The following is a 16424-nucleotide window of genomic DNA, read 5'->3' as shown; positions in this document are numbered from 1 at the left end:
CTCTGCCCTTCCTGTTATCCCAGGCCTCTCACTGAACAAGTTTCTGACAATTCAGCTCCTCCTTTGGGGGAGACATGAAGAATCAATCCACAGCCACAAGGGCTGGGCTGTCACATCTAGAGGACTGGCAAGTTCCCTTTTCTCTAATCTTCAAATTCTCCCAGGATGCAGAAGACCCAGTGCCTAAGGCATTTGGCAGTGCCTGTGTAATCCTCCTGAGACCAATTTGTAGCCCAAACTAACCATACTGATAGGCTATGTGCTATACCTTGCCCAGATTCACACGATTATGACACCACTCTCTCTGGTTACACATACCTGTCCACTGAACTATTTGCAACCAGATTCAACATAGTTATCTACATAGTAAAGGTTCTGACATATGGATAATATTCACCATCTACAGTTCAATGTTTTCAAATAACCAAGGCAGTTTTATGATATAGGCTCCAAGCTAGTGTATGCATAAGTTACTGTAACAAAAGGTATAAAAATCCTATGAATAAATAACAAATTAACTTATTCTTATATATCATAGGCAACAGTTCTAAATTTCCTTAAAGGGAATTATTTTGCTCCAGTCTTTCAACCCCTTTAAAGAAGACTGCCTGCGATACCATTAACTAGGAAGTATATTTTCTCTCTCTTCTAAGATAAGGAGCAATTCTCATTCTACTCCTCAAAATAAAATTGGTTCTAATGCTCAACAAGTAGAAATCCATGATGTCTTAATGTACAACTGCTTGAAAATAGCTTTTCTTGTTGTTTGTTTACCCTGTAAAACACTGTAGGCATTTTGGCAAAGAACCAAACAAGATTCTTTGAAAAGCTCTGACTTTCTTCACTTCCTGCGTCCCTTTTTGCAAAGGACAAGGTAAAACTTGGTGTGGACGTAGGGGTTGGAGAAAAAGATACTCTTGAGTCACACTTACAAAATTTTAAGAATATACTCTAGTCATGTGATTCCATCCTGTGATGAAGTTAGCAGTTTGGCGCTGGGTGGCAGCCCAAATGGGTCTGATATTCAGTCAAGGTGGGAGGGTATGGAGATATTGCTGGGCCTTAAGCCCATCTCTCCCTATATTCCATCTCTCCATCCTCACTGGGCTAACTCAGAGTCTAGGGCAAGTTCCCCATCGAAATTCAGATAGTCTTTAAAAAAAAAATCATTATTTAAAATCTTCCTACCTCTGAAATTCTGGGATCCTGGAAATCAAGAAAATCAAATTGAACACAGTTAAAACATCCTAGTAGACATAATAAATTATCTTCAATTTAAAATGACGGGCTCAGGGTAAATTTTATTTCAATTAAAATAACATTAAAAAATGGGCTCAGATTAAGCTTAAAATCATAGACATCAAATATCTCAATTCATGCTCAAACCAACCAACTAGCCAGAAGGTCTTGCTGGCTGCCACACCAGGCACATGGTGGGTCTGTACTGCTGAGAAGCAGGGTGTGTCAGATGAGATTCCTGCCCGTGAGCCCTTCCACTGGGGGAGACAAGACAAGCCCAGGTGGGACAAGGAGGCAAGGCTCTCCAGAAAGCAATCAAAGTGACAGGTGGGGTTGAGCACCAAAGGAGGGGCAGAGAAGAGAGGACCCAGGCCCAGCTGGAAGGCAACTCTGAGGTGCTCTGTGATCAACATGGGGAAGCTGGGAGAAAGGCCAATGCCACCTCTCAAGCTGCGACTCCCTGGATCTGAGGAGCATATTCTATCACTCAAAAAAGTCATGGGGCCTTTGCACCATCATGGTGAAGAGAACCTGAGGAAACGGCCATGGAATGAGGGGACTGAAGTAGATGGTCTAAAGTCCTTCTTCCTGTGAGAAAACCATGTTATTTTATGAAATCCTTGGTGAGCATTGAGCTCCTGACTTGGATGCCCCATCCCTTTCTAGATATATAACCTTTGGTAAGTTACTTAAAGCTCACCATGGTACAATTTTATCATCCGTGAAACAGAAATAATAAGTGAACCTGTACCTCATAGGGTTATTATGAGAATTAAATGATTTTATATATATAAAGCACTCAGCTCCATGCTTGATAATAAGATCTTACTATAATTAACACCGACACAGTGTTAACTATGTGCCAGGCACTGTTAGAGCTTTACATATATCGACTCATTTAATCCTTACAACCACTCTAGGTATAATTATTATCCCCATTTACAGATGAGAAAACAAGCACAGAGAAGCTGAATAAAGTTACATGGCTAGTAATCTGTATCTACTGTATAACTATATTACTGTTATTATTATTATCACTACTATTAATATTAAATATCACTTGCTGCCATTTCTACAATTCAGAGATTTGAAACAGGCATTTGCCAGGTATTTTCCTTTGCATTGTCACTAAATGCTACAAACATTTCCAAATGAACCCCGAAGCTGGCCAAAATAAAACTCTCTGCTGTTGCCTTAATTCCTCTTCAGAATAAACAGGGAGACAGACAGATAAAGACTGCACATGGACTTTACCCACCTAGCTCTTTGCAGAGAGTAGCAGGGCAAAGGAGACCTGGGAGGGGCCAGTGTGTGTGTGCGCCTGTGTGTGTGTGCTGTTTCATCAGTGGGTAGGGAGTTGGGGGCAATTTTCTTCTACAACAGGGTTTGGGGGCTGCTCCCTGGGCTCTCAGAAAGAAAACCTGATAGCACTAATGCAATCCCCCAGGGACTAAAGGCAAATACCTTCTCATGTTACAGGCCTAGTTCCTGGGGCTTAACTCCAGGTTGGGACCAGTGGGGCACCCAGGAGGAAGGCCAGACAGGCAGGGCACAGCCAAACCAGTACCTTGGCTTCCTGAACTCACTAAGCCCACTGGCGGAGTTTCCTCACCCTTCAGCCAGATTCCTGTGACTGCAATACTGTCTGGGATGATCATTAACCTGAGAACTATTTTTACTACAGGTGCCTGGGGGTACATATTTGATTTCTTTCAAGGAAAACAATGCTGGAAGAGTAAGATTTCCAAAGATGCTTTTATAGTAAGCCTTTTTTTTTTTTTTAAGTAAAAGTTATACTCATTCTACCCTTTCTAAAAAACTCTAACATAAACCAAACAGACAAGTTTGTTGGTAATTACATAGTCTATTTTCAGCTCATTTGGTTTAATGTACATGAAATGGCCTTACTGCCACTCTTTTCGGCAAGTAAGAGCGTTGGCAGAATCATAGCAAGTAATCACAACGGTGTATAAACGGACGAGATGTGAAAAAAATGTGATAATGTGAATAATTTTAAAAATAATTATAACCGAAGTTTTTTTGATAAAAAGCTGAGATACAGTTTATGTCTTCTGAAGTAAAAACTAAATTGACAATCCCTTTCCAGCTTTTAAAGGGCTTCTTCATAAAGATGCTTTATTACCTTACCTTCATTGGCAAAATTCCTATACCCTCCAAAAGAGGGCGCTCTATTGGGAACCTGTCTGAAACAGATAATGTATTGATACTTAAGTACTTCCCATTTTCTCCTATATTTCGTATGTCTCAAATGTGAATCAAAAACAAAAATTCAAACACAAACTCCTGTTTTCCATAGCTTACCTCACCATAAAAATCTTATATTTTTTTAAATGTGCTCATTCACCATCGCTTTGTTCAATAAAACACACCTTGCAAATCACAAGATGCAAACACACTACAAGCTAAGCTAGAGCTGTTTCTGTTTTACTGAGCATGTAGACCATCTTCCAGCGTGAACGCCCTTTTAGAATACTCCTCTGAACTACCTACAGAAAAAAGGAAATTCAACCAACATGCTGTTAGTAGTTACCATCAAGCTAATTCACATCGACCTAAAAATTACATGGCAGTCATGGGAAAATTTAATTAAGGAAAGAGCCAACAATTTTTAACTGTAAAAAATTTGCATAAGAAGGGTAGGTTCCCATTTAAGATTCAAAGCCCCTCAAAAACCAGCTTAGGTGCAATCCACATTTCAAGAAGCTTACTGCACACTGCCACCACACCACCGCCCACATGCACCCCTCCCCAGCAATATTCAAAAACCTGTCACTTACCAAAATATGTATTACCTATAACTTATTGTACCACTTCTGTTTCCCAAAACCAACTTTACACCATGGGGTTTTCCTGAACTAAATAAACTTAAACTTAAGAAATAGCTAAAACAAACATACAAACCAAAAAAAAAAAACCCCTATATATATATATATATATATATATATATATATTTATAACCATTGAGAAGTGAAATGCTTTTCTACATTTGACTATATGTGAAAAGACACGGTAAAATCATTAAGAAAGCAAATCAAGCTGCAGATATCAGTGTGTAAATTGCCGAGTCTGCTATGCAACTGACAAGAACACGTCCCAAAGCAAGAACAAAGTTCAAAGAAAATGCACGTAACACTTTGAAAACTAGTATCAGGTACATAAAACTTTTTTCCAATCATACCAGTCCATATACAGTACTTCTATGGAAAAAGCAGTATGACCTTACTTGCAAATGGCATGTAAAAGTTGAAGAAGCCAGTATTTCTGCAAGACAGGGAGCCTCCTCCACTGGCCTCTCCAGTTTGCCTTGACTCTGAACTCTCAGTTATCAGCAAAGCTCGGCTATTTCAGAACTTCCCAAACCTAAATCTTGGAGGGACCAAAAAATTAGAAAATAAATCTCTCGTAGTATATTTTCTTTTTTTATAGCAAAATACTTACTCTCCAAAGTTTAAGTAACTTTTGTCCTTAAGAAAACTATCATCTGCTTGCTTTAAAAATGTGTTATTCCAAGAACAGTGTAATCAAAAAGTTATAGCTGGTGTCAAACTTTTTCTATTTCAACAATATTTGTGACCTTCTGTGTAGAAGTCACCAAATTCCTAATAATTTACATTTTTAAACTCTATTACTCTGATAAAAAAAAAAAAACCATAGCCTATGACAAAAAAAGAACCCATCTACTTACTCAACCTTTCCTAGCCAATACCCAACTATCTTTCAAGTTGTCAAGATATAACACAAATTAATGAAATATTAAAATATAGTTTCCCATAAAGCCTTGGTCAATAAGCTTTGGGAATGTCCCCCTTAACAACCAAAACTTAAACCTCATTATGCTGAATTGACAATCTTATGCTGCATTTAAGACCCGGAACTGCTTTATCCATACATACTTCACGCTGACTGCGAAAGAGGAAAAGAACAGGAAAAAAACCCTATCGCTTCTGTCATTAAAAAGGCAGAAAAGAAAAAAAGAAGAACAAAATGGATATCAGAAGAGATTCTGAAACTTACTCTTGAAAGTAGAGTAACTAAAGCAAAGAGAAGTATAGTAAAAGAGATGAACAGAAGATTTCAAAGGATGACTTGAGAAGACAAAATAGTAATGTAATGATATGTGCAAAGACCTGGAGTTAGAAAACCAAAAGGGAAGAACATACTCAGCATTTCTCATGCTGAAAGAACTGAAGAAAAAATTCAAGCCTCGAGTTTCGATATTGAAGGGTTCCAGGGAGAAAATATTAAATGACGCAGGAAGCATTAAAAGAAGATGGAAGGAATATACAGAGTCACTGTACCAAAAAGAATTGATCGACTTCAACCATTTCAGGAGGTAGCAATGATCAAGAACCGATGGTACCGAAGGAAGAGATCCAAGCTGCACAGAAAGTCTTGGTCTATGTACAGGTTCTGCATGAATGAGCACAGGTATTCTGGAATTCCCATTCTTCATAATGTTATCTGTAATTTGTTATGATCCACACAGCTGAATCCCTTTGCATAGTCAGTAAAACACAGGGAAGTATCTTTCTGGATTCTCTGGCGAAAAACAAGGCTTCAAGAATTGATGGAATACCGATTGGGATGTTTCAACAAATGGATGCAGCACTGGAGGTGCTCACTCATCTATGCCAAGAAACTGGGAAGACAGCAGCTACCTGGCCAACCAACTGGAAAAGACACATATACGTGCCCATTCCAAAGACAGATGATCTAACAAAATGGAGAAATTATGGAACAGTATCATTAATATCACACGCAAGTAAAATTTTGCTAAAGATCATTCAAAAACCATCACAGCAGTACATAGATATGGAACTGCCAGATTCAAACTGGATTCAGGAGAGGACATGGAACAAGGTGTAACACTGCTGATGTCAGATGGATCTTGGCTGAAAGCAAAGAATGTAGAAGGATATTGCCCTATGTTTCACTGACTATGCAAAGGCATTCAACCGTGTGGATCGTAACAAACTATAGATAGCATTACGAAGAATGAGAATTCCAGAATACTTGTGCTCATTCATGCGCAACCTCTACATAGACCAAGAAGCAGTTGTTCACAGAGAATAAGGGAATACTTTGTTTGAATCAGGAAAGCTGTGCATCAGGGTTGCATCGTTTGACCATATTTATCCAATCTGAATAATCTGAGAAGGTGGACTATCTGAAAAAGAACATGGCATCGGGATTGGAAGAAGACTCATGAACCTCTTGCAATAGGCAAAAGACACAACCTTGCTTGCCGAAAATGAAGAGGAATTGAAGCACTTACTGATGAAGATCAAGGGCTACAGCCTTCAGTATGGATTACATCTTAACATAAAACAAAAATCCTCACAACTGGACCAATTAGCAACATCGCCATAAACACAGAAAACACTGAAGTTGTCAAGTACTTCGTTTTACTTGGATTCACAATCAATGCTTATGGAAGCAGCAGCCAAGAAATTGAACGACAATGCAGTGGGTAAATCTGCTGCAAAGGATCTCTTTAAAGTATAAAAAGCAAAAATGTCACCTTGAGAACTAAGGTGCGCCTGACACAAGCCATGGTATTTTCAATTGCTTCATATGCATGCAAAAGCTGGACGATGAATAAGATGAATAAGGACGACTGAAGAAGAACTGATGTCTTTAAATTATGGTGTTGGCAAAGAATATCGAATATACCATAGACTGCCAGAAGAATGAACAAATCTGTCTTGGAAGAAGTACAGCCAGAATGTTCCTTACAAACGAGGATGGAGAGACTTCATCTCACATACTTTGGACTTGTTATCAGGAGGGACCAGTTCCTAGAGGAGGACATCATGCTTGGTCAGCCAAGAGAGAAAGACCCACAAGGAGATGGGTTGACACAGTGGCTGCAACAATGGGCTCAAACAGCAAGGACTGTGAGGATGGCGCAGGACCGGGCGATGTTTCATTCTGTTGTACACAGGGTTTCTATGAGCCGAAACCGACTCCACGGCACCTAACAACAACAAAAACACTGTTTCCGAAGTCATAAAATCCCCCTAATAAGGCATAAACTCGGACACCAACAACGCTGCAGCTCCGTCAGGCATTAACGGTTAAAGTGAGACCTTTCTGATATTATCAGCTCCCAGAGAAGCTAAAGAATTTCCTCCAAACCCAGTTAACACACGGGCTGCATTCAACACGTTAACAGCCACTCCACTCACACCCTTGCATTTCAAACTCAAATTCTGGCTACCAAAAGTATGTTTCTTTAAGGGGGCGTTTGGCCCGAGCTTTTCTGTTTTCTTTGTCTTGTGATCTGCGGGGCAGTTTCTGCCCTTGTGAAGTATTAGAGATGTAGCTTCAAGGTAACTCCCATGGTACTTAAGCTAAGGCTTGCACTCCCCCTCGCCCTCCCCAAACCCCCAGCCGGCTCCATATTGCTGGGCAGATCCCTCCGCTCTCGCACCGCGTTACAAAAAGCTGGATTTCCGGGCGGTTCCGAGACCCTGTTAAATATGCCTCCAACAACCTGCCCGAGCCCGGCCGGCACTAGGCGGCGAGTTAGCTCCCCTGCAACCAACCGCCCCGAGGCGCACTTCCCCCACCCCGGAAGAGGAGGGCGGCAAACTTCGGAGGGCGGGGGCCCGGGGCGAGCCCCGGGGGACCACCGTCGCCCCGCCCGGCCAGGGGAAGGGACTGGGCAGCGACCCCATCTGCAGCTGGAGGGCCGTGGGGCAAGGAATCGCTCCTTCCCGATAACGCAAAGGCAGCGGGCAGGGTGCTCCCCTCCGGGGAAGGACCCCGGAAAACTGCAGCGAGGAGACAGTGGGGACCCTCGGAAGTGTGAGGTAACGAAAAGGAGGGGGCAATCCCTTAAGCACGCCTGTAACTCCGGGACGAATGCGCTCGGCGGCGTGCAGAACCATCTCCGCGGAGGACAAGGAAAATGGGAACCAGGAGCGTGGCTGGAGTGCGCAGGGCGCTCGCGGCGAGTGGAGCCGGGGCGCAGGGCCCGCAGCTGCCCCGCGGGTGGGGGATGCCGGCGGCGGGGAGGGCCGGCGCCCGGTCTGCTTCCCCCGGCTCGGCTCTGCAGAAGGAGAAGCGGCTGCTGGTGACAGGAAGAGAGGCGACAGCGCACGCAGGCACCACCTCCCCCTCCCGAGCACACACACCCGGACATGCCGCCGCCTACCTCCCCCGCCGGCCGGCTTCCTTCCTCTATGGGGCCCGGGCTGCAGCGACGGCCTCGTGTGCGTACGGCTTCAACGCGCCTCCGACCCGGCACCGACCCGCAGGCTCTCCCGATCCGGGCTCTCCGTCTCCTACACGCTTGCCCGCCACCTTCCCGCGGCCGCCGCTTCCTCCAACTCCGCTCCAGCGCTCGCGACTCCTCTCGGTGAGCCCTCAGCCCCAGCCCCCGGCGCTGCCCCGCCTCCGACCCGCCCCGCGCTACCCGCCCCCGAGCCCACGCCAACCAGTGCCCGCGTCTCCGCCCCTGTCCGCCTTCGCCGCTCCCTCCGCCGCTGCCACTCACCGCTCGGGCCTAGGAGCCCGCTGGCCAGCGGGTGGCGGAGATCCGGACCCGCGGACCTTTCCTGTCGCCCTCCGGCCGCGCCTTTCTCAAGGGATGTCCTGGGCTGCTGGGCCGCGCGCGCGGGCGCGCGCGTTCTCCACTGCTTAGCGCTCTGGGTCTGCAACCCTTGGTCGGCCCGGCTCCTGCCTGCCCGCGGCGAACGGAGCCGGCTGCCGGGCGTCTGGACCCGGCCGGCCACCCTCAAGCTTCCCCACCCCCCGGGACTAGAAATGGAGAGGATGAGGGGTGTCGGGGATAAGTTCAGACTTCCCTGGAGGCTGGCTGCTTCTCTAATCGGGGTAACTTGAGACAAACCCCAGACACTTTCTAGCCCCTAGCGCCCCAGCAGAGCGGCTGGGGTGAGGAGTACTTGGATTCCACGGCTCGGCAAAGCAGGAGGCTGTGCAATTCCTGGTCTCCCCAGCACAGCCTCCGGAATGAGCGGAAAAACCACGCCGCCCCGCGTGGCGCCCTAGGGCTGAAGAGGGGGTGAAAGGGTAAACCGGAGGGACCAGCGCCCGCTGCCTGACGCGAACTCGTAGAGGGAACCTGCCAGTGGCACTGCTGCCATTGGGAGACAGGCAGGTCTGTGAGAAGGGAAGCGAGTTTTATGAGGAAGCCTTAAACGGGCTCATCCCTTCCAGTCCTGAGATGACGGAGCAAATAAAAGCCGCTCTGGCAGACCTTGGCCGCCTGGTTGCTCAAGGGGTGGGATAGGGAAAGCGCACTTGACTATAATTGTCTTAAATGCATTAGTTTTCAGATACAGATTCTTCATTTAATAATCATTACTTACTGAGGGCTGGGGACCACGGTCTCTGGGGACAGCTAGCTCAATTGACCTAACAGTTTATAAAGAATATGTTCTACATCCTACTTTTGTGAGTAGCCTCTGGGGTCTTAAAAGCTTGCAAAGGGCCATCTAAGATACTTCACTGGTCTCACCCCATCTGGACCAAGGAAGAATGAGGAAAATCAAAGACACAAGGGAAAGATTAGTCCAAAGGACTAATGGACCACAAAGACCACAGCCTCCACCAGACCGAGTCTAGCACAACTAGATGATGCCCAGGTACCACCACCAGCTGCTCTGACACGGATCATAATAGAGGGTCCCAGATAGAGCTGGAGAAAAATGTATAGCAAAAGCCTGACTCACAAAAAAGACTAGATTTACTAGTCTGACAGAAACTGGAGAAACCCCAAGAGCATGGCCCCCAGACACCCTTTTAACTCAGTACTGAAGTCGCTCCTGAGGTTCACCCTTAAGCCAAAGATTCGACAGGCCCATAAACAATAATACACACAGCTCAAAGGTATGCACGAAACTAAATGGGCACACCAGGCCGGGGGCCAGGATGAGAAGGCAGGAGGGGACAGGAAAGCTGGATGAATGGAAATTTGGAACCCAAGGTCAAGAAGGGAAGAGTGCTGACAAGTCGTGAGATTGGCAACCAATGTCACAAAACAATATGTATATTAACTGTTTAATAAGAAACTAGGTCTATAAACCTTCATCTAAAGCACAAGTAAAAAAAAAAAATCATTAAATTGCTATTAAAAAAAAAAAGTGGGCTCAAACCTTCCACTGATGGATCAGATGGAATGCCAGCACCATGTGTTTTGCTATTTTCTATTTTATCTGCTATTTCCCATTTTATCCAAAAGTAAATATGAAATTTACCAAGCTACGTCCTTCACACACATACTATATGAAATGAAGATACATATAGTCTGTTTGCGCTCTGAGAGTGGAATGATGCATCTCACCTTAAGGTAGGCAAGACAGCTGGGTGGAGATGAGCCCAAATGCTTGTCATAAAGCAAGCAGCTGGTACTAGAGTTTAGCTGATTGTTGCCACACAGGAACGTGAGCCCAATTTTCCAAATTTTGGAGTGAAGCTGAAAATGCCGATTTTTATGGGCAATTTCTCAATAATTATTATTGTGTACCATCAAGTTGATTCTGACTCCCAGCAACGCTGTATGACGGAATAGAACTGCCCCATAGGGTTTCCTAGGCTGTAATCTTTCTGGGAGAAGATAGCCGGGTCTTTTCTCTCAGGGAGCTGCTGGTGGATTCTAACCACCACCGTTTTGGTTAGCAGCTGAACACGTAGCCATTGTACCACCAGCGCTCCTTTCGTAATTATTAAATGCTGGCAATTAATTCACTGTTTTTTGAAACATGGGTTAGGCTACATTAGTTTGATGGCCACCAGTTTATAACTTCTGGGAAAAAAAGAAACCCAAGTAGAGAACTGGCTTTCTGTTTTTGAAATGCCAAACTGTTGCTTTAAAGCCTTATGCATTTGGAACGTTCTGTTTGACAATGTATGAGATACCAACCAATATTTTCATTTTTCCTCTCTTCTGCCTTGACAACTGAAATGTTTTGGGGGGAAAATCAATCTCTATATACTTAGCTTAAAAGATTCAGCTTTTGTTACCCAAGTTAAACTCATTAAGAGAACCATGAAAAATATTATTAATTAGGATGCTTGCTAGCAGACTAAGCACTCAAAAGGCCAGCAGTACTACAGTTCTCATTCTGTTGTTTCTGAGTTTGTAGAAGACATTAACCATGTTGAAGTATTAGGAGAGGCCACTTCCTGATGATATCCCAGAGACAATGCAAATCGTAATCCCCCTACTCAAAGGTCTCTAATCATAGTATATGCTCTGGTGAGCCTTGTCCATTTTAGTTCTGCAGTCCTCAGACTTTGTTTGGAAGTAAGACTCTAAGAAAAAACAACCTGTGTGAGGTGGAAATATAATGAGCCACCTTAGTGACAGTCCCAGTTAAATTTCACTCAGTATCTGGTCTTAAAAAATAAGAAGCTGGACTTCAAAAAAAAAAAAGTTATAGTATGGTAATCTCAGTTGAATAGATAACATAGGAAACATAGAAACTAAAATTATTTTCTAATTGTTTTTCCCTAAAGGGCCTTTTTTTTTTTTTTTACTTTTCTTTGTTTAAGGGTGGCAGCTACCAGACTTCTGATACATAGTGGGCACTCAATAAGAGGGAAAAGGCTGGAGGGTAAAAGGAAACAAAACACTAGTTCTCATAACTATGACTGTAAAAGCGATAGAATGCCAGTGCTGTTCAGACAGGACCTCTGAGGCTCTGAATAAGTCAGAGCCAGATTTGGGGAGTGGCCAGCAGGTCTACCCAGACTGCCAATCTACAAGTGATTCCAGACTATCATAAGATAGGGAACAAGATGAAAGAAATGGTTTTTATTGGAATTCTTCTCAGGAGGTGTCCTACATGTGATTACATGGAATTGCCTTCAAAATTGCTTGAGATGAGGAAATGAAATTTTCCAAGGGGTCTTGTCAGAATAATTATGATTGTTAAGCATAATATGAATAAGATTGTCATTAAACTGCCTTGTAAGCTGAACCTCAAGAGTTAATAGAACTTTAGCTAAATGGAGTGTCCAAGTGTGGGACCAGAGATAAACTGCAGAGCACAGCTACCAGAGTCCTCCTCCTGAAACCTTCTGCTGCACAGCCCTTCTTAGCCTCTCGGTAAACATTTACCAGATATTTACGGAATGTGTTTTGAAGGTGTATCAAATTATTAGCCTGTCACAGGCACCTGCAAAAATAGGCTGGACGGTAGTGGAGGGACGGTAGTGGAGGGACCCTGGTAAGGGATTCAGAATTCATAGCCTGGTCTTACAGTTTTGCAGAAATTAGATTGTGTTGCAACACTTAGAGATCAGGTTCTCAGGAAGAAACTACCAAAGCAAAGGGAAAATTTATTACTTTACTATTCCCCTCAAGCTACCAAGACACTCAGGGCTGCTACTAAGCCGTGAGACATTTTTGTACAAATTACTCTGATGCCAAAACTTTGTCATTTCAGGAAAAGAAAACTACAGGCCACTCTTCCTCTCGGTCACAGATGCAAAAATTCTTAAGTTTTTAGCAAACCAAACACAGCAATTGGTAAAAAGGATAATTTATCTTGATCAAGAGGAATTTATCCCAGGAGTGTAAGGTTGGTTTAACATTTGAAAAATCAGTCATTTGTAATTCACCCTATTGACAGATTATGAAACAAAAATCATATGATCATTCCAAAATTTGCAGAAAAAGCATTTGACAAAACTCAAGAAGTATTCCTGGTAAAAATGCTCCATCACTAGCAAACTAGTAATAGAAGGGGACTTCCTCAATCTGACAAATGACATATATGAAAAACCTTTAGCTAACGTCATACTTAATGGTGAAAGACCGAATGTTTTCCCCCTAAAATTGGAAATAAGGCAAGGATGTCCTCTCTCACCATTTCTATTCATAGCAGTGTGGTATTGGCTTCAAAATAGGCAAATGATTTGATGGAACAGAATGGAGTATCTAAAACTAGACTCTTTCATATATGGCTGCCGTGGATTGAATTGTGTCCCTCCAAAATATCTGTCAACTTGGCTAGGTGATGATTCCCTTGTTTGTCTACCATTTTATCATCTGATGTGATTTCCCTGAGTGTTGTAAATCCTATCACTATGAGGTAATAAAATAGATTAGTAGCAGTTATATTGATGAGGTCTACAACATTAGATAGTGTCTTAAGCCAATCTCTTTTGAGAGGAGCGAGCAGAGAGACATGGGAACCTCATACCACCAAGAAAGCAGCGCCGGGAGCAGAGCATGTCCTTTGGACCTGAGGTTCCTGTGCTGAGATGCTCCTGGACCAAGGAAAGACTGATGACAAGGACCTTCCTCCAGAGCCAACAGAGAGAAAGCTTTCCCCTGGAGCTGGTGCCCTGAATTCAGACTTCTAGCCTAGTGGACTGTGAGAGAATAAACTTCTCTTTGTTAAAGCCATTCACTTGGGTATTTCTGTTACAGCAGCACAAGGTGACTAAGATAGTGGCCAATTGAGCTTCAACAAAGTTGCCAAGGAAATTCAATGGAGGAAAGGATAATATTTTTAACAAATAATGCTGGAACAATTTGAAAGCCATGTGCATGGAAAAAAAAAACTAAAAAAAAGAGCCTTGGCCCTTCCCACGTATAAAAAATTAACTCAAAATGGATCATAGACTTCAGTTTAAGAACCAACACTATAAAACTACTAAAGAAACATAAGTTTACAAAAGATTGCTTAAATATTGGAATATAAAAAGCATGAACTATAAAAGAAAAAAATCAATAAATTGGACTTCTTCAATGTTTAAAACTTTTTGCTCTTCAAAAGACACTGTTATAAAAATAAAAAATCGCAGATCTGGAGAGAACATTTGCAAAACACATATTCAGTAAAAGGTCTTGTATTTAAAATACATTAACCCATTGCTTTCGAGTCGATTTGGACTCATAGCAACCCTATAGATTAAAAAAAGAAAAAAATTTTTTTTTTTTTTTACCCGATAGATTTTTTTTTCTTATAATCCAATAATAATAATGAAATAAAAGCACAATTTTTTAAAATAGGCAAAAGATTTGAATAGATACTTCATCAAAGAAGATATTCGGGTGGCATACATGCTCATGTATAGAAGCACATCATTACTCATTAGGAAATTGCAAATTAAAATCACAGTGAGAAACCACTATACACCCCTTAAAAAAACCATTGCCATCAATTCTGACTCATACTGACCCTGTAAGACAGAGTAGAACTTCCCCAGAGAGTTTTCAAGAAGCGCCTCATAGATTTGAACTGTCAACCTTTTGGTTAGCAGCCATAGCTCTTAACCACTACGCCACCAGGGTTTCCACACACCCATTAGTTGGCTACAATTGAAAAGGTTGATGACACCAACTATAGGCAAAGATGCGGAGCAACCACAACTTTCATACACTGCCGGTGGAATGGAAAATAACACAACCAAGAAAACAGTTTGGCAGTTTCTTTGACAGTTAAACGTACATCCGCAGTACAATCCAGCCATTTCACTTCTAACTATTTGCTCGAGAGAAATGAAAGCACTTGTCCATGCAAATATTTGTATCTGAATATTCATAGCAGCTTTTTTTATAACCGCCCCACTGGAAACAACTTAAATATCCATTAACAGGTGAATGAGTAAACGAACTGTGGTATATACACTCAATGGAATAAAATACTACCCAGCAAATACAAAAAGGAACTATGGCAACGGGTTATTGATACACATAATGTGGCTGAATCTCAAAATTATGATGCTGAAAGAAGCTAGACCCCTCAAAAAAGTGAATATATGATGTGATTTTATTTATATAAAATTCTAGAAAACACAGGCTAATCCACAATATAAAGCAGATAAGTGTTAGCCCTCAGTAAACTGTACACTTTAAATGTGCACTGTTTATTTTCTGTCAATTATACCTCAATAAAGCTATAAGAAAGAGACTCTTCCTAGCAGTGTTCTACATTCATCAGTCAGAATATTGTTGCAATATACTGATTTTGTCAAAATCAGAGTTTTCTAATGTCTTCCAGAGCTTTGTCATAATAAACGTGCAAACATATAATGTCTAGGTTCTGACTGATATTCCCTTTGTTATGATATCCTTGCCCAGTGCGCAACATGGACAACCATGCACATCAGCCTGGGAGTATTTGTCTAGTATTCACCCTCTTCCAGATATCAGGAAAACTTGGAAGCAGAATTTTTCATTAAATGCTGCTTTCAATGAGCATAGATTCAGAGAAAATGGTGGTAGAGAGTCTTGAGGGAGATTTCACCCCAGCTTTGGAAAACCCTATTGAAGTGTCCTAGCCTCCCAGTAGAATACACATCCCTAGTGAGCCAAAGGAAACCCTGGTGGAGTAGTGGTTAAGTGCTACAGCTGCTAACCAAAGACTTGGCAGTTCAAATCCTCCAGGTGCTCCTTGGAAACTCTATGGGGCAGTTCTACTCTGGCCTGTAGGGTCGCTATGAGTCGGAATGATAGCATTGGGTTTTTTTTTTTTTTTTTTTTGGAGTGAGCCAAATATTTCTATTCTCCATCTCAGGAGCTTTTTCCTGGGGACTGTGCCTGATGAACACAGTCTTGCTCTTACTCTCTGGCTTCCCTTTGTTGGGACTCCATACAGTCTGCTTCATTCCATTAAAAAAATCTTTTACAAAGCTTACTGTACACATGGTTAGCTTTCAGCTTCCTGAGTTACCATCACATTCCAGTCTCACCTCTTAGAGACTAAAACCTAATCACCTTGTTTGGACTCGAATGACATGTTGTTGTTGTTAGGTGCCGTCGAATTGGCTCCGACTCATAGCGACCCTATGCACAACAGAACGAAACACTGCCCTGTCCTGTGCCATCCTTAGGATCGTTGTTATGCTTGAGCCCATTGTTGAAGCCACTGTGTCAATCCATCTCGTTGAAGTCTTCCTCTTTTTCACTGACCCTGTACTTTGCCAAGCATGATGTCCTCCTCCAGGGACTGATCCCTCCTGACAACCTATCCAAAGTATGTAAGACGCAGTCTCACCATCCTTGCTTCTAAGGAGCATTCTGGTTGTACTTCTTCCAAGACAGATTTGTTCATTCTTTTGACAGTCCATGGTATGTTCAATATTCTTCGCCAACACCATAATTCAAAGGTGTCAATTCTTCTTCTGTCTTCCTTATTCATTGTCCAGCTTTCATATGCATATAATGCCTTGGGTCAGGCACA

General features: G+C 42.7%; 2 protein-coding genes across 3 annotated transcripts in view; one reads left to right on the top strand and one right to left on the bottom strand.

Annotated features, from left to right (window-relative positions):
- PIK3R1 (phosphoinositide-3-kinase regulatory subunit 1) overlaps positions 1–8532 on the bottom strand; it is a 97472-nt gene extending 88940 nt beyond the window's left edge. Inside the window, exon 1 of one of the 2 annotated variants that reach the window (XM_003408071.4) lies at positions 8420–8532. The gene's annotated coding sequence lies outside the window, so the exon portion shown is untranslated. Of the gene's footprint in view, positions 1–4483; positions 7064–8419 lie in introns of those variants that run through there. The other variant, XM_010588191.3, reaches the window with a different exon arrangement.
- On the top strand, positions 7614–15372 carry LOC135228250 (uncharacterized). Its single transcript, XM_064272778.1, has 2 exons — positions 7614–8623; positions 12678–15372. Exons 1-2 carry the CDS (start codon positions 8128–8130, stop codon positions 12809–12811), a joined length of 630 nt encoding a protein of 209 aa, XP_064128848.1. The 5' UTR covers positions 7614–8127; the 3' UTR covers positions 12812–15372.
- The last annotated feature ends 1052 nt before the right edge of the window (positions 15373–16424 follow it).

The sequence above is a fragment of the Loxodonta africana genome, chromosome 2, assembly GCF_030014295.1.
Source record: "Loxodonta africana isolate mLoxAfr1 chromosome 2, mLoxAfr1.hap2, whole genome shotgun sequence".
NCBI classification, from domain to species: domain Eukaryota; kingdom Metazoa; phylum Chordata; class Mammalia; order Proboscidea; family Elephantidae; genus Loxodonta; species Loxodonta africana.
This window is presented reverse-complemented; position numbering and strand designations above follow the sequence as displayed.

Coding starts and splice junctions, on each gene's coding strand:
- LOC135228250 (XM_064272778.1), top strand. CDS start 8,128: ATGCGCTCGGCGGCGTGCAGAACCATCTCCGCGGAGGACAAGGAAAAT. Junction 8,624..12,677: donor AGCGCTCGCGACTCCTCTCG/GTGAGCCCTCAG, acceptor TTGTCATTTCAG/GAAAAGAAAACTACAGGCCA.